A 27,450-nucleotide genomic window follows, 5' to 3' on the forward strand; every position below is an offset into this window, starting at 1 on the left:
GCAGAGGTAATTATATAAGGCAACCAGGGCAGTTTCTGTGCCAAAGACAGGCCAAAACCCTAATTGAAATGGATCTAGAAAATCAGTCTTCAATACCCCCTGGATCTGTTTTATTAATGTTATTGTCTGATAATCTCTTAATTTTTTTCAAACTGATTATTGTCCAGTATAATTTTTAATACCTCATATTTCAAGAAGGGCCCAAATAGGTGCAATATTTAAATGGAGCAATCATATTTGTTTTAAGGAATGCAGTAATAAATAATCCCTACTGAGTTATTTTGAAAATTAGCTGGAGAATTTACTGCCCGCCGAAAACCTCTTTATTACCTCTCGTTCTGTCAGTCATTGTTGATTAAAGCTTAAGTATGCAAATACTCTAATTTCCTGAAATTCCAATAAGCAATTACCATGCTTATGAGAGCACACTCTCCATGAAGCCAAAATGCAGACACTCTCTAGAGGGGGACAAACACATACAATCAGTTGATCTAGAGTTAAAGCTGTCAAATGTTTAATTGTTATGAATGAGTTGATTAGCATTTAAAATGTGTTGCCCATCACTACTCAGGATTTGTTCTTTGTTTTTAAAAAATTCCTAATAAAAAAAGAAGCCATTGCAATCTGTAACATGTCACTTTTCTCTCTGTTGTTCTTCTGAAGGCAACTGATCGAGAGGGTGACCCCATAACATACGTCATACAGAATGGAGATCCTCAGCAAGTATTTAACCTTTCTCGAACGTAAGTAGAATAACCCTTATGGCTGAATTTTCAACTTCCCAGCCCAAATGAATATGCAGATTGTGTGCAAATAACACAGCTTCTAATCGGAGGTATTCAGCTGTTTGAAGTTGAGCTCTCAGACACTAATGGGAGCTCTGTGAATGGTACTGAACTTTGAAATTGTACACCCGAGACCATTTATTTATTTTAAATGTTTGACTAGGTAAAACCCACTGAGATGGAAACTTCCATTATATGAGTGACCTGGGATTAATTAGAAGCCTTTAGACTTGCCAGGTTTCTCCTAATGACAGTGACTTTTTTTTTTTACTTACCATTTCTTGTCTGGAAAAATGAAATGTACTGTAATGAAAAGGAAGACCTTTTGGGCCCATTGTCTGAATTCAGCACCAGACATTCCAGGCATTACTAACTGAGAAAGCTTTTAGCATTCTTCCTAAATGGATGCCACCTTAATTAGTGAAAAGAAAAGCCCTGGAACACTGAAAGCATATGTACCAGAAATAGTGAAAACCTTTCCTTTAAGGTCCTGTCATTTGCAAAGCTATTATTTGCTTGAATATTAATTGCAGTAAATGGAGAAAGAAGGATATATTGAGGGAAGGTTTCCCCCTCTCAGAAATTAGGAAAAGAGCAAGCAAGAGTCTTTTCATTATGTTCTCAAAGCTCATGTACTAAGACATTTGTTCACCAGTGTGAATGCGGGTATAAGCAACATACTAAAAACAGAGGATGCTGCAATAATCTAGGAACTTTTCCACTCCTCAGGTTGACGGTATGCTTCTGCCACTGCAGATTATTATCCTGAACCTGTTTTCTGTTATTTCTATGCAATTTACTTTCCATTGTAGGGGAAAATATATATACATATTGGGGTCTGGCTGTGGAAACTGTTGCACCTGGTAGCTGGAGGTTTGCAAATGCATAAACTATCAAAAGTTGAGGGCAGCATCTACTTTTGAATGAGACTGGGCTGAAAATGCCTCTCACTTAACTGGCAAAAAAGATTTCTTCGAGAGATAAAGGAGCTGCTCTAAGCAGTAGCATCCTGACAGCGTTTCTCAATGACAAAATAGTCCAGTAGGAATTACCCAGGGGTATTTTGTTTTTGACTTCCTTTAAAAAAGGAAATATGTCTGCCTCCATGGCCAACTTATTTTTTTTACTAGATATTTTAAAAATGAGTGACTGTAGCTTTCTGTCTCATATCTATCATGGGAAACTCTTTCCCTGAAAAACGCTAGAAATTTCTCTCTCTGCAACTTCAGAAAATTTGCCAGAATGCCACCCCCTCTCCACCCCTCCACCCCACCCCCAAAATGTCTGGGCCAACTAACTTCCAGCTAGCACTACTTTATAATATGCTTTTCTGTGTGCACTCATTAAAAGTTACAAAAGGCATTCATATTTCCAGGTTATTCCAATGAAAGTAATGGGCAATATTTGCATTTGAATACATACAGTATTTATTCAGGCAGTCCCTAAAAGCAAGTATAGCAGAGATGCTCTTCAGAGGATCCATGTTCAGAACATGCAGTATAATATTATGACAGGTTCTCTCTAGTGAGCTGTAAGAAAACAGAAGTACTCCATTTCTGATATGAACCAACATAACTACTTAATCCATTTTATTTATTTAACAAAATCTATAAACAGCTTGATTGTAATGAAACCTCTAAGTGTTTTGTTTATATTTTACATGAAATAATTTTAATGCCAATCAAAACAAGTCATTAAAAACTTTAAAGAAATCAAGTCAGCAGGAAGGCATGAACGGGCTTGACTGAACAAAAATGTTTGAAGCAGGTGCTGAAAAGCTACCAGAGAAGTGGCAGGGCTAAAATCAGGAACAGGAGCTAAACATCTTCCCTGATATCATGCTCAGTCCCTCCGATCCAGCTGCACCTTCCCCTGCCCACTACCACTGATATTGGGGGCACATCTTCACAACTTCCTGCTTCCTTGCCTACCTAGGCACATTGTAGCACCATCATATGGCATCACTACATGCAATTGGGAAATTAAGTTCACGGTTGATATACTAAGGCCTAGTAGTAGGAGCATCGTGCACTGTCAGGCCAAAGGTAATAACCACTATGGCACTTCTGGGTTGGCGCCTCTGGCAATGGCGGAGCTCCTCCGATCGGGAGGAACTTGCTCCGTGGAAAGCAGGGTCTGACCGCCACAGCGAAGGTGGAGACCCACTGAAATCACAGGCGGGAGAAGCTTGTGAACCTGGGATTCGGCTGGCACCTTTTGCGCCTCCCCTACTCGCAGGGAAACCCTGTTTTGGGGATCCGGAGCGAAGTGGGGTGAGTGGCGTGGTGCTTCGAATTGACTGCTTCTTTCACGGAGTGAAGCCACATTGCTGTTGCCGGAGAGCGCTGACTTTTTCCTGTGGACAATTGGACTTTAAACAACTACCCGTGAGTAGAACAGAAAATTGGATCTTTAAATACCTTAATTTGGCACCGAAACGGGAAGGTTTTAAACAGGAAGTCCACCTTCCTCTTTTGTAAATAGATTGAAGCAAAGACGTTACAAGCTAAAGTCTCGAAAAGCCTTTGGCAAAGGATTAAATTTCCATCGGTTAAAATTATCAAACCCCCCTTGGAAGCAGGAGAAGAGGGGGGAAATTTTGGACCTAGCGAGCCTGCAGGAGAGAGTGAAAAATCAAATTACCACTGCTCTGAACCTGGAAACGGGCTGCCAGAAAGAGTGACGTTTTGGGAGAGTTCATTGACTGTGAACAGAACGTATTTGACAGCTAGCTAAACAAGAGAAATATATTGTTTCCATTGTCCTCTTCTGCATTTAAAAAGGACAAAAAGTAACTGAAAATAGAAACTATCTTTATTGCTTGAGTTGTGCTTGAAAGGATTCATACAAGTGGAGATTGTTTCCCTCTAGAGGGAGCTTTTGAAACTGTTACAGGAGTGTAGTTTCAAAAGCTCCCTCTAGAGGGAAACAATCTTTTTGAAACTGTTACAGGAGTGTCTTAATGATTGCTACAGTGTCCCCCTAGAGGAACATTGAAACTATACACCCAGCTGGGGGATTTTTCCACTCTTAACTTTTAACTCTGGGGAATTTCCATTGCAAGCTTTTACCGTGGGATTGACCTTGACTCATAGACAAAGTGTGATGAATGAAAAAACAACAAGATCCGGCAAGGTTAGAGTGCAGCAGCCTAGTGCAGCATCCCAGCAGCGTAGACCATCTGTTCCCAGCCCTCCTGTGACACAGGGGGAAGATACTGCACAAGCTGGGTTAAAAGGAATGGCCTCAGAAGAAGGATTCACTTCGGTACTAAGCAAAATTTATGAAAAATTGGAAAGCCTAAGTAAACAAGTTACTGAACAAACAACTAAAATTGACCAGAATACTGTTAGCATTAATAGCTTGGGACAGAAGGTGAATTCCAATACAGAATCTATTGAAAAATTGTTGCAAGAATCTGCCTCTAATCAAAAGATAGCTGAGGAAGCAAAAGAAAAAGCAGCGGCAGTAGAGGAAGAACTAAAAGCGATGCGCAAACAGCTCGGGGACCATCAGTTGCTTCTGTCTATGATTGAACTGAGGGAGAAACAGACTAATTTGAGGATCAGGGCGGTACCGGAACTTGAAAAAGATAACCTGTGTGACCACCTTGAGCAGGAATTTGCAAAATTTTGGAATTTGGATGCTAATCAAGACTTCAAGATGGTGAGTGCTTTCAGACTTGGAAGAGGAGGGAGAAAGAACAGGGTGAGAGACTGTTTGGTCACCCTCTGAACGAAAGAAGAGAGAGATAAAATACTGAGTCTGCACTACCAGAAAAGCTTGGAAATAAACGATTCAAGAGTGGAGATTTTTAAGGATATTCCAAAATATTTACTGGATCTTAGAACTAACTACGGAAATTTGGTGGCCCTGCTGAGAAGAAACAGAATTGTTTTTAGGTGGGAATTCCCCCAGGGCCTATCCTTTACATTTAAAGGGGAAAAAATTAAAATAAGATCAGTGGAAGACAAGGAAAAATTTCTGAGAGACCACGAAGAAGACCTGCAGAAAGAAGCTTTAGAAGAGTTAAGAACCAGGAGTATTAGACATAGCACCACCATCTTTGGGATTGGACAAACCAGCAAAAGTGATACCACCGTCAGAACAAGAGGAATTACTGGGAGCAGTTGGAGGAAAGTAGAATAATTACACAATGTCTCTGCAATTGCTAAGTTGGAACATTCATGGATTTAACTCCCCGGAGAAGAGGAGGGAAGTCTTTCATTTATTGAAAAAGGAACAGTTGGACTTAATTTGTTTACAGGAAACACATGTGATAAGGCTACACAGGAAAGTATTGATTAATAAAAGATTGGGTCAAGAGTTTATTTCATCGGATAAGGTCAAAAAGAGAGGAGTTGTAATTTATGCCAAAGAGAGCCTTTCACCAAAATTTGTTTTTAAAGATGATCAAGGAAGATTTGTGTCACTCGAAATTCAATCACAAGGAGAAAAATTTTTAATAGTAGGAGTTTATGCACCAAATGAGGGGAAATCTGAATTTTTTAAGAAATTGCATGAGACATTGTTAGACTACATGGATTACAACATTATCATGATGGGAGATATGAATGGAGTGGTATCTACAAATATGGACAAGTCGCAGAGACAGATTGTAACCAAAGATGGCAGACTACCAAAAACCTTTTTTGAACTGACTGACAATATGGATTTGATTGATATTTGGAGAACTAAGAACCCCTTAGGAAGAGAGGGAACATTCTTCTCTGAAGCCAAAATGACATGGACTAGAATTGACCAAATATGGATAACTAGAGGACTGGCACCTAAGACTCGAAAAGTGGAAATTTGCCCAAAAACTTGCTCCGACCATAATGCTGTGAAAATGGAGATGAAACTAACACCAATCGGTTCCTTCAGATGGAGGATGAATGACACCTTATTTAGATATCAAGAGGTTGTTAAGAAGGCCCAAAAAACCTGAGAGACTATTTTGAGATAAATTTGAATACTATTATTGAAAAAAGAATAATCTGGGACGCAAGTAAAGCAGTTATGAGGGGGTTTCTGATCCAACAGAATACAATAAAGAAGAGAGCCCAAAATGAAAAAAAAGATAAAATTTTGGAAAAAATAAAAGAGGGTGAGAAGAAACTAAGAGCAAAACCAAAGTCACAAGAGATTCTGAGAGACATAAAGTTATATCAAGTGCAATATATGAAGATGATGAACCAGGAAATTGAATGGAAAATTAAACAAATGAGACAAAAGACATTTGAATCGGCTAATAAATGTGGAAAATTGTTAGCTTGGCAAATGAAAAAAGACAAAAGCTCAATGCTATCACTAATTTGGAAGTTGAAGGAAAGAACATTCAGAATCCAGTGGAGATTAGAAAATGCTTCCAGAGGTATTTTAAACAGTTATATACACAAGGGCCACAGAAAGAGTTTGATATAGACCAATTTTAAAAAACAAATGGATTACAAAAAATCTCTCAGGAGAACAAGATAATGCTGAACCATAAAATTACAGAACAGGAGGTAGAAGGTGCCATTCAGAATATGCAGTTGGGTAAATCTCCAGGGCCGGATGGTTTAACTTCAAAATATTATAGAACTTTGAAGGATTGGTTAATTCAGCCACTAAAGGAGGTTTGTAATGAAATTTTGGAGGGGGGAAAAGCGCCAGAGTCGTGGAAGGAAGCTTATATTACACTTATACCGAAAACTGAGTTGGAAAAGACACAACTTAAGAACTACCGCCCCATATCCCTGCTTAATGTGGATTACAAAATATTTGCTGATTTTTGGCTAATAGATTAAAAAAAGTATTAGTGGAAGAGATACATAAGGACCAAGCTGGCTTTCTCCCAGGAAGGCACTTGTCTGACAACACGAGGAACATAATCAACATTTTGGAGAAGTTGCAAGTGAATATTAATACTAAAGCAGTTTTAATTTTCATAGATGCGGAGAAAGCCTTTGATAATATTTCTTGGAATTTTATGAAGAAAAATCTCCAGGGGATGGGGGTGGGTCAAGGGTTTGAAAATGGTATAAGTGCAATTTACTCAGAACAAAAGGCTAAGCTAATAGTCAATAAGGTGATGACAGAGGAATTTAAGATAGAGAAAGGTACACGACAAGGCTGCCCAATTTCCCCATTGCTTTTTATTTCGGTCCTGGAGGTTTTGCTAAATATGATTAGAAGGGACCGTCTGATTAAAGGTATCCAGGTCGGAGCCAAACAATACAAAATGAAAGCTTTTGCAGATGACCTAGTCTTGACATTACAGGAGCCAGAATCTAGTACGAAAAGAGTATTAGAACGGATTCAAGAATTTGGTCATGTGGCAGGATTTAAGCTGAACAAGTCAAAAACTAAAGTTCTTGAGAAAAATTTAACACCGATTGAGAAAGAGAGGTTTCAGAAGGAGACAGGTTTAATATTAGTTAAGAAAGTAAAATATCTGGGGGTTAATATGACTGCTAAGAACTTAAATTTATTTAAAGATAACTATGAGAAATGTTGGACAGAAGTGAAAAAAGACTTAGAAATATGGTCAAATTTGAAGCTTTCCTTGTTGGGTCGAATTGCAGCTATAAAGATGAATGTATTACCAAAAATGTTATTTCTGTTTCAATCATTGCAAATTTTGGACAAGATGGACTGTTTCAAGAAGTGGCAGAGAGACATTTCTAGATTTGTCTGGCAGGGCAAGAAGCCCAGAATAAAATTTAAAATATTAACTGATGCAAAGGAAAGAGGCGGATTTGCCCTGCCAGACCTTAAACTTTACTATGAATCAGCAGCATTCTGCTGGTTGAAAGACTGGCTGCTTCTTGAGAACACAGACATTTTGGATTTGGAAGGTTTTAATAATGTTTTTGGGTGGCATGCATATTTGTGGTACGACAAGATTAAAGCACATAAAGCATTTAAAAACCATATTGTCAGGAAAGCATTGTTCAATGTCTGGATAAGATACAAAGACTTATTGGAAAATAAAACCCCAAGGTGGTTGTCACCAATGGAAGCGAAGGCTCAGAAAAAGCTCAATATGGAGGCCAAATGGCCGAAATATTGGGAAATATTGGAACAAGAAGGAGAGAAATTGAAATTGCAGAGTTTTGAGAAATTAAAAGATAAAGTGCGAGACTGGCTTCATTATTATCAAATAAGAGAGGCCTATAATTTGGACAAAAAAAATGGCTTCCAGGTGGAAAAATCAAAATTGGAAACAGAACTGTTAGATCCCAAAACTAAGATACTTTCAAGAATGTATAACTTGCTGTTAAAATGGAATACGCAGGATGAAACGGTTAAATCTGCAATGATTAAATGGGCACAAGATATTGGTCATAACATTATGTTTGCTGACTGGGAACAGTTGTGGACCACCGGTATGAAATTTACGGCATGCAATGCCTTAAGAGAGAATATTATGAAAATAATATATAGGTGGTACATGACACCAGTCAAGCTTGCAAAAATATATCATTTGCCCGATAATAAATGTTGGAAATGTAGAGAAAATGAAGGTACATTCTTTCACCTTTGGTGGACGTGCCCAAAGATTAAGGCTTTCTGGGAGATGATCTATAATGAAATGAAAAAGGTATTTAAATATACCTTCCTGAAGAAACCAGAGGCCTTTCTCCTGGGCATAGTCGGCCAATTGGTGCCAAAGAAGGACAGAACTTTCTTTATGTACGCAACTACAGCAGCAAGAATACTGATTGCAAAGTATTGGAAGACACAAGATTTACCCACCCTGGAAGAGTGGCAGATGAAAGTGAGGGACTATATGGAACTGGCGGAAATGACTTGCAGAATCCGAGACCAGGGAAAAGAGTTGGTGGAAGAAGATTGGAAGAAATTTAAAGACTATCTACAGAAATATTGTAAAATTAATGAGTGTTAAAATGATGATTGGATTGAATAGGGGGTATTAGCAACAAAGTTAATAAGAATATGCAAAAATGAATTGATAATGGATGGAAATATAGAGTTATAATATGTTAAGATATAGAGTTAAGATAAATGAAAGAGGGTAAGGATTTGCTGATTTGATTATCTAAATGGGAATACAAAAAGGGGAGGTGTGAGGAGGTCAAGGAAACAAGTTAATGAGTTTAAGGATACAAAAAATGGATTTGTTTCTAATTTTTTTCTACTTATTCATTTTTTGTATTTTGTATGTTTATTTTTTATTTTTTATTTTTTCTATTTTATGTATTTTTGTATGTTCTTTTTTTATTTATTTCTTTTTATATGTTTTCTTTCTATTTTGTAAACCTTTGTTTTTTGTAAAATCTCGATAAATATTTTAGAGGGGGAAAATGAAACTGTTACAGGAGTGTAACTGGGGAATCTCCAGCTGCAAGATAAGAAATTGTGAGAACCAGGGATTGACCTTGGACCATTTAAAAATGTTGACAGAAGAAGCCATAGTGACTGCATTATGTAAGATAAGCTATGCGCTGGAACAGCTTCATAAGAAGACGGATGATATGACTACTAAAATTGACAACTTGGGACAAAAAGCGATTAATTTGAGACAAAAAGTGAGCACCAACACAGAAATTATTCAGGACTTGGTACAGGAATCTACTTTGGCAGGACAAATTGTGGAGGAGAAGGAGAAAGCTGTTGTTGTCGAACCTAAAGTAATACAAGCGGGATCCTCAGCCTTACAGAAGCAAATTGAGGACTATAAGTTGAGGCCTTCTATGATTGAATCTAGAAAAAGTCAGATTTTGAGGATCGGAGCCCGGCTTGGACTGGAGAAGGAAAGTTGGAAAGATCCCTCTATGCAGGGATTAACGGACTTTTGGGATATGGACTTGGGTCAGGAGGAGTTTGGAGTTCCGGGGGCCTTTGGATTTGGAGGAAGCTTGAAACATGTCCTGAAATACTTTATGGATCTTAACTTTAACTATGGAAATTTGGCTGACCTGTTGAGAAGGAATAAAAGCATTGTTAGGTTGGAGTCTCCCCGAGATCTGCTCTTTAGCATTCAAGAATATGAAGAAGACCTGCAGAAGGGACTTGGAAAAGAGTTAAGAGCCTCGGACATAAGATCTCCAGGTTGATGGACTATATGGAATTGACGGAAAGGACTGGCAGAATCCGAGACCAGGGAGAAGAGATGGTGGAAGAAGATTGGAAAATTTAAAGTTTATTTATAGAAATACTGCAAAATTAATGAGTGATAGAAAAATGTTGGAATGAAATTTTATGGCCTTAGTAGAAATGTTATAAGGAGTTAAGCATATACAAGTATTCTAGTTTTAATGGAAAATAAGGTTAAAAATATGTTAAGATATTTATAATATGACAGAAAATAGAGAAAGATGGAAAGGATTTGCTGAAACAATTAATAGAAGTGGAATACAAAAAGGGAGGTGAGAGGAGGTCGATGAAGCAAGGGAATGAAAGATAGAGTATGGAAAAGGTGTGATGTATGTTTTTAAATTGTTTTTGTTTTGTTTAGGGTTAGGGTTAGGGATAGGGTTTTGTTTAGTTTAATGTGTTTAGTTTAATGTGTTAAGGTTGTGCTTTGTATTGTTTATATTTCGTATTGTATTGTTTTTTTCTTTTGTTTTTCTCTTTTGTCCTTTCTTTCTTCTTTTCCTTTTTTGTAAGTTTTAAAAGTAATAAATATTATTTTTAAAAAAAAACCACTATAGCACTCTGTTCCCTCTGTCTTTCTCAGGAGAAACCCTACCAAACCAAACTTTGCGAGAGCACAATCTTTCACCTTGGATAAGGGTCACAGGCCTGTCTGTCACCCACAATACCTGGCCTATGGGGTGGGGCAAGGGGAAATCATCAGTCAATATATGGGACCCCCTTGATGTCGCCATTTCAAGGGTGACCTATGGCAGAGTCTATTATACTGAGGCAGGCTCTGGAGGCACACTCAGACCCCAGCTCTATCTACTCAGCCAGGAATCAAACAATACCCCACACTGCAATCAGCCCCTTACCTGCAGGCAGGTATCTTACAGGACAAACAAACTGCTGTAGTAAAAAAAACCAAAAAACCCAACCCACCCACTCTTACTGGCTCGGAAAAGCAGACCAGGTAGGGGTAGGATAGTACCAAGCAGCCCTTCCCTGGTTAGCCCTCCTGTAGGTCTAATATTGTAACTCTGGTACAGTGGTACCTCAGTTTACGAACTTAATCCATTCCAGAAATCCGTTCTTAAACCAAAACCATTCTTAAACCGAGGCACGCTTTCCCTAATGAGGCCTCCCGCCGCCAGTGCCCTTCCACCGTTCAGATTCCATTCTTAGCACAAGGTAAAGTTGTCAAATCTAGACACTTATTTCTGGTTTTGTGGAGTTTGTAAACCGAATCGTTCATAAACCAGACTGTTCTTAAACTGAGGTACCACTGTATTACTGATTAATTAACTAGCACCTAATTAACAGCAAAAAATAGAAATAAAACATAAACACAGCACTGCTCTTCTCATTTCAAGGGTTTCTTCTGATTTCAGAATAAAAGAGTTTTAAAATGCCCTGTTGGTAATCTAGGGCCAGTGCTCCTTTTAGGAGACGGGAGCTGTTGAGTGGTAACGTCATAAGAGCCAGATCATGTTGTAGGAGCCCACATGGCATCTCCATTGTACTTTGATGTTCCTGGGACAGAAGGGCAGGTCTATGTTATGTATGCAAGCTTTTAGAATTAGAAGAAATTTGGTGGTGAAATGGTGCTGCAGCATATACATGCCTTAGAACTGACTGATGTAGAGCAGTTTGTCTCTGCTTCCATTGAACTCAGATGACCCTAGGATAATGGGAGCCATTGAATACAAAACAGGAATGGAGAAAAACAAAAAACTTAATTCTAGTATTTGAATGCCACAACCAATCACTTCTCGAATGATTAAGCAGATCGGAGAGGCTTGAAATACAATCCCATGTCCAGGGGCGTCCTTTAAAAGCTAAAATGAAGTTGGAAGTAACTGGACATGCTCTCCACCTCCAAAGGCCATTCTGGCATGGCACATCAGTGTCAGATAGCTCTTAAAGAACCAATTACGGTTTTCCCATGCTGTGCCAGTTTCTCATATCTTCTGCAGATAGGGGTTGAGCAAAATGGAAATATGGGAATAGGGAAACCCTTTTCCCACGTATAGCACCATGTGGAAATGTCTGCTAGCCAGTAATACAAATAACTCAGTATGTAGCTGCACAGAGAAAGTGGATTCTTCACATCCATTGTCTGCTGTGAACCTTTTGCCTGAAGGGTTGGTCATGAATTCAGATTTCTATTGTGACTGGTTGTGTGTGAAAGCCACAATTGTTTTGCTGCTTATATTGCCAAATTAGGTAAGCTATAAGGAAAGTATATAGTTTACTCACAATGGTATAATAAAGATGTCCCTGAATTGAGAGTTCTGATCTTCTGCATCAGCAGAAGTTAATGAAAAAAATATACTTGCCTTGTAACTTCCTCCATGAGAATAGTTTTGGTCTATTCCTAGCACTCAGTGGTTTGTGGTTTGTTTTGTTTTTTAATGTGCAAACAAACTAGAAAGAACTTGTCTGCAGTTTTTACAGTTTTAAAAAATCACTTTTTGCTTTGCTTTGGGTCATAATGAGAAGTATTCACTAATGCAACCAACCCAGCGGCATATAAATATATACAGCGCTTGTCAATTTTTAGGAGCCATATTTTGATGTAACATACATGTTTGTTTTATTGCTAGATCCGGACTCCTAGCCTTAGGAAAACCTTTAGACAGAGAAAGCACCGATCGCTACATTTTGATTGTTACAGCCTCAGATGGCCGACCAGATGGGGTAAGTTTCTTGTAGAAATATAAAAACAAGTTTCTGAGACCTAAACAACAGGGCACTAAGAGCAGCGCAGCCAAAACAGGGCAAGTCTTTGTTAAACTGTCTATAACCCTCAGTAATTCCCCTTTATGTTGGGAGGTTTTGTGCGAATGCCTCCAATGTGCTGTTTTGGAAATAGAGCTGCAACTGAAATGATTTGTGTCACATCCTCTGACCTCCCATTGTTGTTTTTTTTATGGCCAGTACAGACACTGCGCACTGCAAGGGACATCCCATGGGGGACATCTTATGGCTGTTCCAGCTCCCTGAGGCCAGGACACTGCCCACGTCTCTCACATATCATTTTTGAACATTTTCCTTTGCACTCGTAACCTGAGATACTTGTTGTGCCATATAAAAACATTTTACCAGAATCTCTACAGAGACTTTGCACATGGCAGATATAGTTGGTTCAATTTCCCCCCTAGCACTGGGGAAATCATTTTGAAAATGTTGTGTGACAAATCATAAGGAAAACTGTATCAAATGTTTTCTTCCACTAGCTATGGTATAGAGAACATTTTTTTTTTACAAATTAGGTTAGCTCTTGAGATGTTAGGAGGTTTTGCTTTCTTACATTATTTGTTATCAATGATGATGTAATTGACTGCTAGTGACAAGTGATCTTTCTTAATACTAAAAGGTAATCTTCCATTTACTGCCTAATACTACATTTCTCTTAAATGCTGTCAACATATCCTGGATAGTAGTCTTTCTTTGGATCATGGTTCCACTTCTTCCACCTGAAATGTGCTAGTAGTTCATACTTGCTACTGTAAATGAAGCATCGTTTTGGGGAATTGAACTGTTGCTTATAATGTAAGATTTCGGTAGTGTTTATAGTGCTAAAATTAAATAATGAAAGCATTTATGAGCAATGAGTTGCTAGTAAAATGATACTATTCTCTTAACAGTGAAATTCATGTGCTGTGTTTAGATACAAGTGTCCATAAGGAGGCAAGCTTAGAGAGGAATTATATATTATGAATGACAGAGGACTGCCATAAAAACATGGCAATGTTGTGTCTTGTTCTCCTCTTGAAAATCAAGGGTTCTCAATACATGATATTATGTTTCCCTATCTCACAAAGCCAGTGGAGTGGACCCAGGGAGGATTACAGCATAATAATGTCACACAGTGCTGCTGTTTTGAAAGTACGCTTGTGTCTGCCATAACATTACGTTCTGCACTTTGGAGACTACAGGCTGGTTGACATATGTAATATTGCAAAGGTTCTATGCCACCCCCAGTCTCCGCTGAGAAGTAGTAAGATTCCAGGGGAGTTCTAGGCACTCACCCAGGGTCATGCTTCTGCAGGGAATCAAGATGTGGCAGAGACTGTCTTTAAGACATATGGTTTATATTACACATATTTACACCGGAAGCTTTCAAGGGAGGGAATGCAGAGTTTACAGCATTCACAATTCAAGGGGGCTTGTTTCCCCAGCAGTGCAGCACTGGCTTTCCAAGGCATCCTAAACTTAATCTCTGTGCCTCTGTCCCAGCCTGCCAAGATGGTTTTCTGACCTTCAGCTGCCACATGGAGTTCTACCTATTCGCTGTTACTTCTTCTACCTATACCCTGTTACTGAATGCAATTGTGAGAAATGTGAAAGCTCTTTCCATGCTGTAAGATCTGTGATGTCTTATCACACGTTGAATTCATCACTTGGTAAAGGATCCCTGGGCAAACCAGCCTCGGGCAAAGCTTCCTGGCTGAAAAATGGCACAATCATTTACCTAAACCTTTCATCCTTAGCTTTGAAATGTTATTTTTTCTCCACTGGCTCTACGATATAGTCTGGGGGTCCCAATCTACCAAATCCCTGTTCTGTGCCTGTCTGTGGAAAGCCCATAAGGAAGATTATTTTGATGTCTTTTTTTCCTCTATCTTTGGGAAGATACTCCCCAGAGTGGGAGTGGGGATTGGAATACCAAACAACTCAAGTAAGGATTTTGTCAAGTAAGCAATGAGCAACAGGCTAGATTCTGTCCTGTTGTTCGTTGAACTTTCCTGCAAGGTCCATGTAGATTTCACGTTTTTATTTCATTATTTTATTGTGGATATTCTTGTGGAAAGGAAAATGCTACATGAGAAAAGCAAAAATAAACATATCATATATGCACCTTCCATCTAAGGACTTTGCATGCCTTCTCTGTTTAGTGCACAAAGAGTTTTCTCTAATGAAGATATAACTCAAGGGGTGGGGTAGGGAATCTGTCCAAGGTTCAACCTTCCGTACATTAGCACTTGGATTTTAGTACTTTTACCTTTATTTCATTTTAAACAGAATGTTTGGTGAGCAGAAAAAAATATGCAAATTTCTAAGACTTGCAGTTGCATTTATAGGAGCATCAGCAAGACTGTAATGAGGTACAGAATGGGAGCTCCTGCTTCAGTTGCTTCATCCTGGCTAGTTAACTGTCACTGTGGTTACACCTTTTCATGGGAAAGGTCACATTTGCATCTTTGCTTCTAATTACTGCACTCTATTTTCAGCCTGTAGCTCCAATACATAAAGTAAAAGAGGAATGTATTGAGCTTTCCATCAGTAGGATGTAGCATCCAAGTGTGCAAGTTCAGGATATTCCCTTTCTTGAACCCCCTGGAATCTCATATCGCTTGGAGATTGGGGTAATGGTATAGTAGGAAAGTCTGTTGTTGTTGTTTAGTCGTTTAGTCGTGTCTGACTCTTCGTGACCCCATAGACCACAGCATTCCAGGCACTCCTGTTTTCCACTGCCTCCTGCAGTTTCGTCAAATTCATGTTGGTAGTTTCAAGAACATTGTCCAACCATCTCGTCCTCTGTCATCCCCTTCTCCTTGTGCCTCAATATTTCCCAACATCAGGGTCTTTTCCAGGGAGTCTTCTCTTCTCATGAGGTGGCCAAAGTATTGGAGCCTCAGCTTCACGATATGTCCTTCCAGTGAGCACTCAGGGCTGATTTCCTTCAGAATGGATAGGTTTGATCTTCTTGCAGTCCATGGGACTCTCAAGAGTCTCCTCCAGCACCATAATTCAAAAGCATCAATTCTTTGGTGATCAGCCTTCCTTATGGTCCAGCTGTCACTTCCATACATCACTATTGGGAAAACCATAGCTTTAACTATACAAACCTTTGTTGGCAAGGTGATGTCTCTGGTTTTTAAGATGCTGTCTAGGTTTGTCATCACTTTTCTCCCAAGAAGCAGGCGTCTTTTAATTAGCTAGTGGCACTGAAAGGGAATGCAGATCCCCATCTTTACTTCAAAAGATGATCCAGTTCATTCAGTGGGGTCCAAATGAGCACTGTGGTGCAGATGTAGATACACATCCAAGTGTGCATGTTTGGAAACCTTATGCCTGGCAGATCTCCCTTGCTTGATCAGGGTATCATTTATACAAGGCTATCAGTGTATGTAGACAAAGGTGCTATATATTCATAGCTTCTTTTATACTCTCATAGCTGAACATTTTAGGCTTTGCCTAAAATTTCCCCTCCCAGTTTTCAGGTAATTTCTTTTCTGTGACTCAGACTCTATTTAATTCCATACATTCGCTTAATATTCATTTTAATGGCACATAATTCTATCATTTTACATTTCAATAGCAGCAGCACATTGCTAAAGCATCCTGTTTATTGTCTTCTTCCCTTGGGGAAAAAAAAAGCTCATGTTCATCCAGTTGCTCTGTTACTGGGAAATTTTACTTGCACATGCACAATTACAGCCTTTGTTGAACTTTTAAATGATGTCATAATTTATCCACAAAACAGTTTTTGAGTCTTGTCTCAGAAGACAAGACTTGTCTCAGAAGACAAGACTGCCCTACCCACTGCAGTTGGGTAGGAGAGCTGGAAAAAAAATCTCATGTGGCAACCAACACGCCCCTTTGGTTTCCGATAGTACCCGGGTAGACAAGTCTAAAAAGCCTGGGACACATCCGACAACCAATGCACCCCTTTGGTCTCAGATTACTTTTGATACTGTCAAAAATAATCTACAGTGCACACTTTGGATGTGTGTGTGCATAAATGTATCAGCTCTCCTACCCTACTAATGCAGTACCTTCTAAGTATCACTAGGTATAATGTAATTGTGATAATCCAACTCCGTAGCATTCATTTGTATAATGGTTTTAGATAGTTTAGTGTTTTGTATGGTTTCTATTTTGCTTATATTCTTATGGATGTTACCCTTATGGTGAATAGTGGAATACAAATTTCAATAATAAGCACTAAGTATCCTCCTGTAAGGTAAAAACATCTGCTTCCTAATTTTATTTCCTTTTTCTTGCAGACATCAACTGCTACAGTGAATGTGGTTGTAACAGATGTAAATGACAATGGGCCAGTCTTTGATCCTTTTCTGCCTAAGAACCTTACAGTACTAGAAGAGGAAGCCAATGCATTTGTTGGTCAAGTGAGGGTAAGTCTGTTGCTAGCAAAGGTGAACATACTGATTTGAAATTGTCTCTAAATGAATTAAAGCTGCCAGGTGGATGACGCCAATTTATGAAGTTGGTTTTAACTGCATTTTCGGTAAAAAAATGAACTTAAACATATCTCAGTAGATATAATTTGCAAATGACCACTCCCTGCCTCCCAACCCACCAGGAGGTGAAATCCATGCATGAACTGTTGGGAATGTGAAATGGAGTGTTGCAAAAGGGACACATGGATACTAAACCCTACCTGTTCACAGCTTTCCTTAGTATCTGGCAACTGTTCCCCACGAAACCATCTTCAAACCTCTCCTGTATTGCTCTCATAGTACCTGGGTGGAAATGAAATCTGTTACCCATATTTACAAACTTCCCTCTAAAATTCTTTTCTGGTCCACATTGTGATTAAGGCTGCAGTCCTAAACACTAAAGTGTAAGCCCTATTCAATGTAATGGGATTTCCTTTGGAGTAAACATGTGATGTTAGAACCACTTCACTTTTTGCAGAAAAATAGGAGGTACCAGTTTGATGACATCTAAAATGGAGCCTTCATTTCTCATCTGTGGAAAGATGCCTTCCACAAATGTGCATATCCAATTTGGGAATATTAAGTAAGAAATGTGAAAACAGCGTTCATAAAATATTCCAGAACAAAACTTGAAGTGAGCCTACACTGTTTGAAACTGGGATAAAATTGTGGCTGGTGGATTTTTTGACATTCTATAGGATATAGTCATGTCATTTTAAAGTAGCAATAAGCATCTTTTTCAATCCGTTTTGTGTTCTGTCAGGATGCTGTCAGTGTATCATTTCAAACAACAAAATGCAACTCATTCCTTAGCTTGGGTAGTAGAATAGAATATATCAGTCCTCCAACACATCTCTATCTTCTGTGTCATTGTAATTTTTAAATCATGCAAAGTGCTGTCTTTAATGAATCCAGAATTGTCATCTAGTAGTAAATATGGAAATAACAAGAAAAGTGTTGGCAAAACTTAACTCTTCTCTCTTTTCTTCTCTTTCTTTCTTTCTTTCTTTCTTTCTTTCTTTCTTTCTTTCTTGAAGCTTTAGAGTGGTTTGTTTCCCAGCCAGTTTAATTGAGCCATACACTTAGCTGTGCACAAAGAAAAGCATAACAATGCAAATAAAAAACTGCCTTAATTTGAAAATGTTGGTTGCAATTTGAGTTTGACTCCTTCAGTTGCTATGTAGATCTAACAAGCAAGGAGTAGACATCATGATTTGTAACTCATGTAGCGTGAAAAGCTTTAACATTTTCAAAAGGAACTGAAGACTATAGTCTTACTGAGAATTGGGGTCATACCCACTGGCCCCACCCACCCCAACCTCCACATGTCCAAGTGTTCTGTTGCAGACAGCTGAATATGCATAAGCTCCCCAGTGCAAGATGTGTCTCTTCCATGAAGGGATCTGTCCATACAGAAGACTATGCATGTTTGTATTTACATCCACAGGTTCTGTGCAAGCTGGACACTTGAAGGTAGGGTAGTGATGAATTACCCTTTAATTAGTATTCAGTTCTCTGCAGGGCACGAGACTTTAATGACTGGTTCTATTAAAGAAAATTAAGAAAAAGGAACAAAAAGAATGTAGAATTAAAACCAGCATGACTGGGGGCATAAATTATTAATTCCCCACTAATTGTTCAAATGAACTGAGCAGTTAAATGGAAATACATCATTTATCCGCTACTCATGCTGAACAGGAAGCAATAAAGGGAACGGCAAGGAGGAAGCTTTTAATTAAAGGCACAGTAGTCTTTTGTTCAGGAGCCTCAGCAGAGCTTTGCCAGTGCACACCTGACACTTTAAAACAACAACAACAGCACACCACAAATCAGTCTGAAGAAATACAAGACAACTCAGAAAACTGGAATGGAACTATTGTTAGCAGAGTGTTAAACAGGTCTTTCCCACCTGAATGTAGATATCCTTGCTTGAGTTTTCTTTTGAACATGCTGCTGAAACCGAAACAAGAGAATTTCCGACTGCATAGTTCCTTGGAAACTCCAAGCTACATCAATAAACCTCATTGCATATTCAGAGCCAATAGAAAGTGTTAATATCCTATGAAGTAAAAGAGCTCACAGCTGGTATCCTTGTAGGTGGTGGCATAGGAAAAACCCCTGCTGGGAATGGGGGAATGCAAAGGAGATTAAAAGAAGAAAAACTAAAAAGGACAAGTCTCAAAGTGTTGTGGATGCATTTCATATCCTTTAAACTCCACACAGTACTTACTTGACTGTGGAAATTGGAGTTGTACCAGATTCCCCACTGTTCTTTTAATTTTATCATTGGGATCCCCCAAAGTCAATTTTTGAATGCAATTCCTTTTCTTCTTTTTAGAAGGCCACTGTGAAACAGAAAGATTTGAGAGTTCAAATGCATGAAACTGACAGTGAAGTTCAACCATATCAAACCACTTTTCTTATAGCTATTGACTTATCTTCTGTAGAACATTAAAATATTTTGATCAAAAATTATATCCGAGATGTCTTGCGAGATCATATTTTAATATTTACAACTAATCCATTTTTAAGAAACATGAGTGTGGATCACACAATTCCTTGGGTTCTAAGCAACCATTTATATTGCTGGTGGGAAAGGGGACATAGTGATGCTGGAGAGGCCAAGTACATTTCAAAACTATGTTGAATTTAAGATTCTTAGGACTGGAAATAATAAATACTATTATTTCAGTTCCAGTTCCAGGTTACAGAGCTCTTTATTCTCAATCACGTTAACAATTTGTCCTAAGTCCATTCAGTAACAGCAGTGACTAGGCGTGACCCACAAGACTCTGCTCTCAGTCTTGATGAAACCTTCTCTGAAGACAGGAGGGGAAGATCCTGTGGTGGGCATTTGTGTGGGACCTGATACCCCTGTGCCAAAACCAGAGCTGCTTCCCCAGAAAACACCTTGCCCAAAGGAAGAGGCCGCAATACTGGGCTTCCTTACTTCCCGGTGGTGGTTTCCCATCTCAGCTCTGGACCATTCCCATCATCACAGAGATGAGGTAATGTGGCAATGGCTGGTCTAGGCTGATGCTTCATCTCCTTCTTCTTGGTCCTATTATTTATTCTTTGAATATGCATGATCTATTTTATGCTAACATTGTGTGGCTCTTGTCTGTCTTTTTTGGCCATATCCCACTGGGTAGCATTTCATCTTCAGCTTAAATAATCTAAAACTAATGCTACTAGTCCACCATCCTCCTTTGAGTCAAAGAACTCCAATATTTAAACCAGGTTCCTTTTTGTTTCTGATTGTGACTGTGTCTACATCAGTACAGTGGTACCTTGGGTTACATACGCTTCAGGATACATACGCTTCAGGTTACAGACTCCGCTAACCCAGAAATAGTGCTTCAGGTTAAGAACTTTGCTTCAGGATGAGAACAGAAATCGTGCTCCGGCAGCACGGCAGCAGCAGGAGGCCCCATTAGCTAAAGTGGTGCTTCAGGTTAAGAACAGTTTCAGGTTAAGAACAGACCTCCAGAACGAATTAAGTACTTAACCTGAGGTACCACTGTATAGGCAAGAACAGAAAGAAAAGATAGTTGCCAACAGAATAATACAGGAAAATCTGTGGCTCATAATGTCTAAAAATTAGAGTGATTGGAAATTGACCAGACTCCTCTATCTTCTTCCAGTTCACAATCCTTTCCTATTGTAATGTGAGATAAATGACCAGAGTCCTCCTCCATTCTTTATTCTGTATTGGGAGGGGAGAACCTTTGCCCAAATGCCAGATCCCCTTGTGGCTCACCTTCTGGAGACCACATGCCAGCAATGATGGGACTAACACAAAGTAGATAGGACTGTGCACTTCTCTCGCACATGCATATACACACACCTTTTCATACATTCTCTCTCTGTTTTCAAGTCTAATTGCTAGATATGGGTATGATCTTCATGTAGATCATGGTTCATAGACACTCTTTTGTTTCCAGCTGCAATCCACAAAGATCCTCCCCCCCCCCATTGTGGCAATTAGGCTTAAAAACAGTGCACCATTAAGGCTGGTAGGAGCTTTTCTTTCCCCAAGACTAAGTACTGCATGGGGAGTGATTTTTGGTGGTGACACCTGCAGTGCATGGGAGACTCAACCCTTCTCTTTTCAGCTGTGATCCCTTCCAGGAAAATGACACCCCATGGTTAATGGGGGCTTCCAGTTACAGCCAATTTAAGGCTTCCCTCACCAGCTTAATTGCTGCCTGGGAAAATTTATAATGTGTGTGTTGTGGATGGCTAACCACTGTGGCAATTAAGCTTTAGAAACTTCCACTGGCACCAGTGTAAGCTGCTTCAATTTTATTTTTAACCAATCCTGTTTGCTGTGTGGAGTGGGTGGGACAAAGTGGGGAGATGCTGTGGCCAATATTCAGCCCATTGGCTGAGAATTCCCAACCACTTTCCATACAGTAACCTTGGGAAATCTACCAGGCTTGTCTGCTTACACTCTCCTTCCACATACTGCTTCCTAAGTTCTTTGGTTCTTTTATTATCCTGCAACAGTTTATCACAACATAAGGGCTGGATAATAAATATATATAATTGTAACCTGCAGGTGACCTTTCTATTTATGCTTTAATTCAATAATACTCTTTGACTACCTTTGGAGAGAGAAGCCTTAATTTCTGAACTGGGCATCAAATTCACAGAGGGATTAGGGGGGGATATTGTGCAAAAGGGGGGGGGATAAAATAGCAGTGTAGAGTACAGAGTACACTCTCTGGCTTTGAAATGTTGACCAAATAAACTGAATTTATAAGAAAATTACAGCATATTCCCTAATGTTCTATGAAATTGAACTATTACTTCCTAGGCAGGGATCATCCCGTTCCTTGGTTATTTTTCTTAATGTCACAGTGGGAGTCCTTGAAGGGGGAAGAGAGGAGAATAGATTATGTCGGAATTAACTTCCTGAATTATTCATAATTACAAAGTTTGAAATATTTTCCATTTTTAAGAAGCTACTTCACACAATGGGGCACGGCATGTTACACATTCTGCTCTGACATGTGAAATGTAAAAATGCCTACATCCCTTTGCACTGAATCACTTTCTCAATTAAGAATCCATTGGCAAGTTTAATCTTTGGGAAATAAATAGAAATGGCTAAGAGCTAAGTGCTCCCTTTTGGTATGTGTGTAACATTCCTAATCCTTCCCTAGCAGGGGGTTTTCAGAAAGGCACTCCAGAAAGAGGTACTGTAGGTGTCATGTAGACAAAGGACGCAATACCAAGTTAAAATGCATTTAAATCCCAGTGAAACTATTGGGACTTAAAAGCACAATAAAGTTCTTATACTCTTATGCTTAGGTACGTTAATGTGAAGGTTCTAAGAATTGGAATATACACCTTTACATGGATTTTGGAGGGTTCTTATGTTATTTTAGGTGGTTTAGTTTATCAAGCTACACCTTAAAATAACCACCTGTGATATCTTTTCAAAACTAATTTATGTGAGTGCTTTGCTGGGAAGTGCATATTTTTCTGAGTGCCAATTTCCCTTGGGTGATGGAGGAAAAAATGTTTCTGTAGTGGAAGATCTAAGTTTCCCTCCACCCCCCAAAAAACCCCTTATTTCTAAGATAATTCTCACTTTGCTGAGCTTAGTTATGCTGCATTCTGTGACATAGGGGTTAGAGTTTTGGACTAGGACCTGGGTGATCAAGGTTCAAATCCCCGTTTGGCCAAAAAAGCTCACTGGGTGACCTTGAGCCAGTCACTCACTCTCAGCCTAGCCTATCACACAGGGTTGTTGTAAGGGATAAAATGAGGAGGAGGAGAACCATGTATGCCTTAGAGGAATGATGGGATATAAATCTAATAAATAATAGTTAAATTATGATCTTCCCATTCAGATGTATGTTTTTTCCACTAGTTGAAAGGTTTCATTGAATATTAAATTCCACATCACTATTTTAAAATCTGCAGCTTTGATCAAATGGCTTTAAAAGAAAAGCTAATTAAACAGAAAACTGGATAAGTGCCGGATTCATTGAGTTCTCCTGTTGACGCAGGGATTTATTCAAGGAAAGTCCAGTTTAAGAAAACATCACCGGCACTTTAGAGAACATGATTTCTGTACAACGCACTAGTTTGCAGTTGGCTGTTACTCTGGATCCAGTCATTTTTACAGCACCATGCCTCATCAGAATTTTGTGGGTGATTTATGTTAGCATGATGAAAATTGCCTGGTCCTTGCTACATGAGCGACATTCCAAAAAGATAAGTGCAGCAGTGGATGTGTAGCTTTCTGCACCTGCAGTTCTCTGGACTGGGCTTCTTGGTTTAATTGAGGCCTGCATATAATTCCCCTGTAAAGGAATGCAAGTGTTATTCTTGTAATTCCTGTGAATAGGTTTCAGTTCTATATTTTAAACTTTGTGGAAGAACTAAATGTCATTCCATTAGCCTTTAAGGCAAAACAGATATGTTTAGAATGGAGCCAGTTATTCCAATTAGGATAATGGAGAAGGTGCAGACTGTAGGACAGTGGCAATTTAACGTTAGTATTTGGTTATCAGCATCATGGAAATGACTAGTTGGCACACATTCAGGTTCCTGTTAAAATATGTGGTCACACACGTGTCTGGTTTACAAGTATACAGTTGTACCTTGGAAGTCAAACGGAATCCATTCCAGAAGTCCGTTCAACTTCCAAAACATTCAGAAACCAAAATGCAGCTTCTGATTGGCTGTAGGAAGCTCCTGCAGCCAATCGGAAGCCACAGAAGCCCTGTCAGACGTTCGGGTTCAGAAGGACGTTCACAAACCGGAGCACTCACTTCCGGGTTTGCGGTGTTTGGGAGCCAAAACGTCCAAGTACCAAGGTGTTCAGGATTCAAGGTACGACTGTATAGAGATAGCAGACTTCAATCTATAATTCTAATTCTATATTATTGCTATTTATTAAATTTCTATCCCGCCCTTCATCCAAGGATTATGGCAGTTTGCAAGATAAAAACACAAAAATATACCATAATAAAAAATAAAAACTATACCCCATGCACCCACCCACAGTTTAAAAGTCCATAGATCATTAAATTAGTCAAAGGTGTGGGAGAAAGGGAATTTTTTGCCTGGCATCTAAAGATATGTAATAAAGGAGCCAGGCGAGCCTCACCAAGGAGAGCATTCCACAAATGCTTTAAACTAATAAACCTGAAAAAAAATTCTGCATTCAAACTTCCTGGCACATTTTTGCTCCAAATGTTAAATTCCAGAGCTTTAAGAAAGGAGAACTTCAGTAAATTTTCAGAATCATACTGCTGCATCTCTCTAGGTATCTCTGTTTGCTTAGTATCTGCTTAGTGTAAGGTCATTTTATTTTAAATTTTTGTGCTTTGCTGCAGTTTGTTTTTCATGCTGTGAAAATTCCACATGCCTTGCCTCTGAATCCAAGGTATTACACTATGTACATTACAAAGAATGGTAGTCAAATAGATCAGGCAGTAGCAAATACTGTAGAAACTTCAAAAGAACTGGCTTGTTACAATTCTGATTGTGTATAATGAAAGTACAGCCCCAACAGCACATATCATCACCCTCTTCCTTTGTTACAGTCATTGACAAGATGCAGCTGTTGGCAGAGAATAAATTTAAGTTTTTGCTTCTAGAAAAAAAGGGGAAAGAACCCTAATTCATATTTATGCAGAGTTTCATTCTAAACAGACAATGTATTGATTCAGCATTGAATATAAACAAGCCCACCTCCAGATAGGAGTAGACAAATTTTAGCAGCATTTATCTGTTCTCTTATGTGAGAATTCTGTGAATAGATATTAATTTAATGATACTGATCTGTAGCCATTATGGACAGCAGCCTTCGAAATCTGCCTGCATTGATAGTGTATGATCTCAATCTGTCTTTCATGCTCAGTGTCATGGTTCTCTTCTCATCTTCTACATATAATGCTGCTACTCCTCCCTTCTTGTTTAATCTACTCCTTTTGAATAGTTTATACCCTTCAATTTCTACATTCCATTCATGAGTCTCATTCCACCAGGTTTCAGTAATGTCTGTTAGGTCATATTTGTCTTCCTGTATTAAGAACTCAAATTCTTCTTGCTTAATGCACATACACTGTGCATTAATATAGAGACAACTTAAACCCTAAGTTATCCTTCCACACACAGCTGCCTCCAACCCTCTCCAAAGGGAGTCACATACCACTACCAGATGTCTCTTCCTTTTCTTGGGAGTGGCAGGAATTGTTCTGTGCACCGTATCTTCCTTCTATTGCTACCCCAATGTGTTCTGAGGTCTGAAACTACTGTTTCTTCTCTGGCCGAGAATCAGTGTCCAAGGTGATGGCATTGAATCGATTTTACAGCAGCCTGCTTTTTTCCGTCACGGTCTTCCGGGGAGTCATCTCCTGCATTGGCAATCACCTAGGCAATCCCCTAGGGGCACCCCACCTGCATTCTGTTCTGGGACAGCCCACTCTGGTCTACCAAGAATTTCCTCATCTTGCCCAATAGCGCCAAATGTGGATAGAAGAAGAAGAAGAAGAGTTTGGATTTGCTATCCCGCTTTATCACTACCTGAAGGGGTCTCAAAGCAGCTAACATTCTCCTTTCCCTTCCTCCCCCACAACAAACACTCTGTGAGGTGAGTGGGGCTGACAGACTTCAGAGAAGTGTGACTGGCCCAAGCTTACCCATGCAGCTGCATGTGAAGGAGCGGGGAAGCAAACCCGGTTCACCAGATTACGAGTCCACCGTTCCTAACCTCTACACCACACTGGCTCTCCTAAACAGAATGTCCTTCTAGCCGGAATCAAACCAGCGACCTAAGGATGACAGCTTTTTACATTCTACAGTCCTCTGCTCTACCAGCTGAGCTATCGAAGGAGCGCACTCGTCACTTTTAGTCACAGCAAATAGGTGGGCCTCAAGTTGCTGTACCTTCTCTTCTCTTCTCTTCTGGCAAGGCAAACAGTGAGCTAGACCTGATGGGTCCAGCAAGGCAATTGGGAATATAGGAAACAGACTTATCTGAAGTCAGTCAATTGGTCCATTTAGTTCAGTATTGTCTATACTGACTGATGGCGGCACTCCAGGGTTTCAGACAGGGGTCTCTCCCAGTCCTAGCTAGAGATGCCAAGGATTGAACCTGGGAACTTCTGCAGGTAAAACAGATGCTCTACCACTATGGCATTTCCCAACTCTTGTGTTCCTAAATTTTTATCTTCTCCCTTGAGCGTGAGTCTTGGTTTTCTTTCTTTCAGCTAATTCAGGATATGTAGTGTAGTAATAGGGTCATATGCTTTTTCGAAACCTTCATTTACTTTTATAGGCTTTTCACAAAGGCTTATTGGAGCAAAAATTGCTCTGAACTTTTCAAGTGAAGAAAATGGCAATAATAATAATAATACTTTTGGTGTGTGGTGGTGGTGTTCTTTTAACAAATAGAAATTCTCTTGTTACTTGGGGGCATTTCCGCTTTCTGCTCCCCTGATAAATTAAGAGCTACATGTTTATACAACTTAACTTGGCTGTTGAATTTTAGACAGCGATAAATCTTTTTTAATTTACTATTGTCTTAATGGGTGTTGGTTGTAATCCAGTTAGCAGCTGTTTAATTGCTTTCATGTGGCCCTTGTTTAAAGCAAAACTATCTGAGCGCACACATTGGCTCCATGGATTAAGGCTTTGAAGATATAGTCTTCTGTCACTACTCCCTCAGCTAAAATCCCCACAATGCATTCTGTCTTAAAAAAAAGAAAAAAATCTTTTGCAACAAGGTTTTTAAAAAATGTTTTTAATTTGTACTCTCTATGACTAGCTACAGTTAGCAACTTTTATTGCAAAACTCCAGTGCAGCCAGTCTTGGGAGGCCTGGCCTAGATTTCCAATCGAACTGTGCATCACAAACATATTTACCCAGTAGCAGCTGGTAGGGCTGCGTGGTTGGAACTGTGTTGCTCTCCCAGCATCCCAACACCACACCTTGCTGCTTGGTTATCAAGAGGAAGAGGTGCAAGGAAGGGAGCTTGACATGGGCAGCCACAGTGCTGAGATCATGAAATTCTCTCTGGCCCTGAGACTGCACTGAGCCAAATGGCCTTCCCCCCCCCTCCTTCCCTGTCTCCCCCTTCAGAAATGGCAACAGCATGTGATGTTTTGAAGCCAAGAGAACACATTTCCCCATCTGTGAATTGGGAATAACAGAGATCCACCATATTACCGTATTTTTTGCACCATAACACTCACTTTTTTCCTCCTAGAAAGTAAGGGGAAATGTCTGTGCGTGTTATGGAGCGAATGCCTACGGGTGGCAGGGGGGCTCTGCTGCAGTTGTGAGCAGAGGATCCATGGTTCCCCTTCCTTCCCTCCTCCGTGGCTCGCTTTGAAACAGCAAAGCGGGAGAAGAGCCGCTGAGTGGG

The 27,450-nt window shown here is 39.5% G+C and overlaps 1 protein-coding gene and 1 non-coding gene across 12 annotated transcripts in view; one reads left to right on the forward strand and one right to left on the reverse strand.

The window, feature by feature from the left end:
- Positions 1 to 27,450, forward strand: part of PCDH15 (protocadherin related 15) — a 628,220-nt gene that overhangs the window by 468,928 nt on the left and 131,842 nt on the right. For all 11 annotated transcript variants that reach the window (XM_053388594.1, XM_053388604.1, XM_053388605.1 and 8 more), the window contains 3 exons: positions 664 to 743; positions 12,476 to 12,569; positions 16,886 to 17,014. In XM_053388594.1, coding sequence (XP_053244569.1) covers positions 664 to 743; positions 12,476 to 12,569; positions 16,886 to 17,014 — 303 coding nt within the window. The remainder of the gene's footprint in view (positions 1 to 663; positions 744 to 12,475; positions 12,570 to 16,885; positions 17,015 to 27,450) is intronic.
- TRNAY-GUA (transfer RNA tyrosine (anticodon GUA)) lies at positions 25,827 to 25,915 on the reverse strand. Its single transcript is given in 2 exon segments — positions 25,827 to 25,862; positions 25,879 to 25,915. It is a non-coding gene; the product is annotated as a tRNA-Tyr (tRNA).

Source organism: Podarcis raffonei, chromosome 5, assembly GCF_027172205.1.
Source record: "Podarcis raffonei isolate rPodRaf1 chromosome 5, rPodRaf1.pri, whole genome shotgun sequence".
NCBI classification, from domain to species: domain Eukaryota; kingdom Metazoa; phylum Chordata; class Lepidosauria; order Squamata; family Lacertidae; genus Podarcis; species Podarcis raffonei.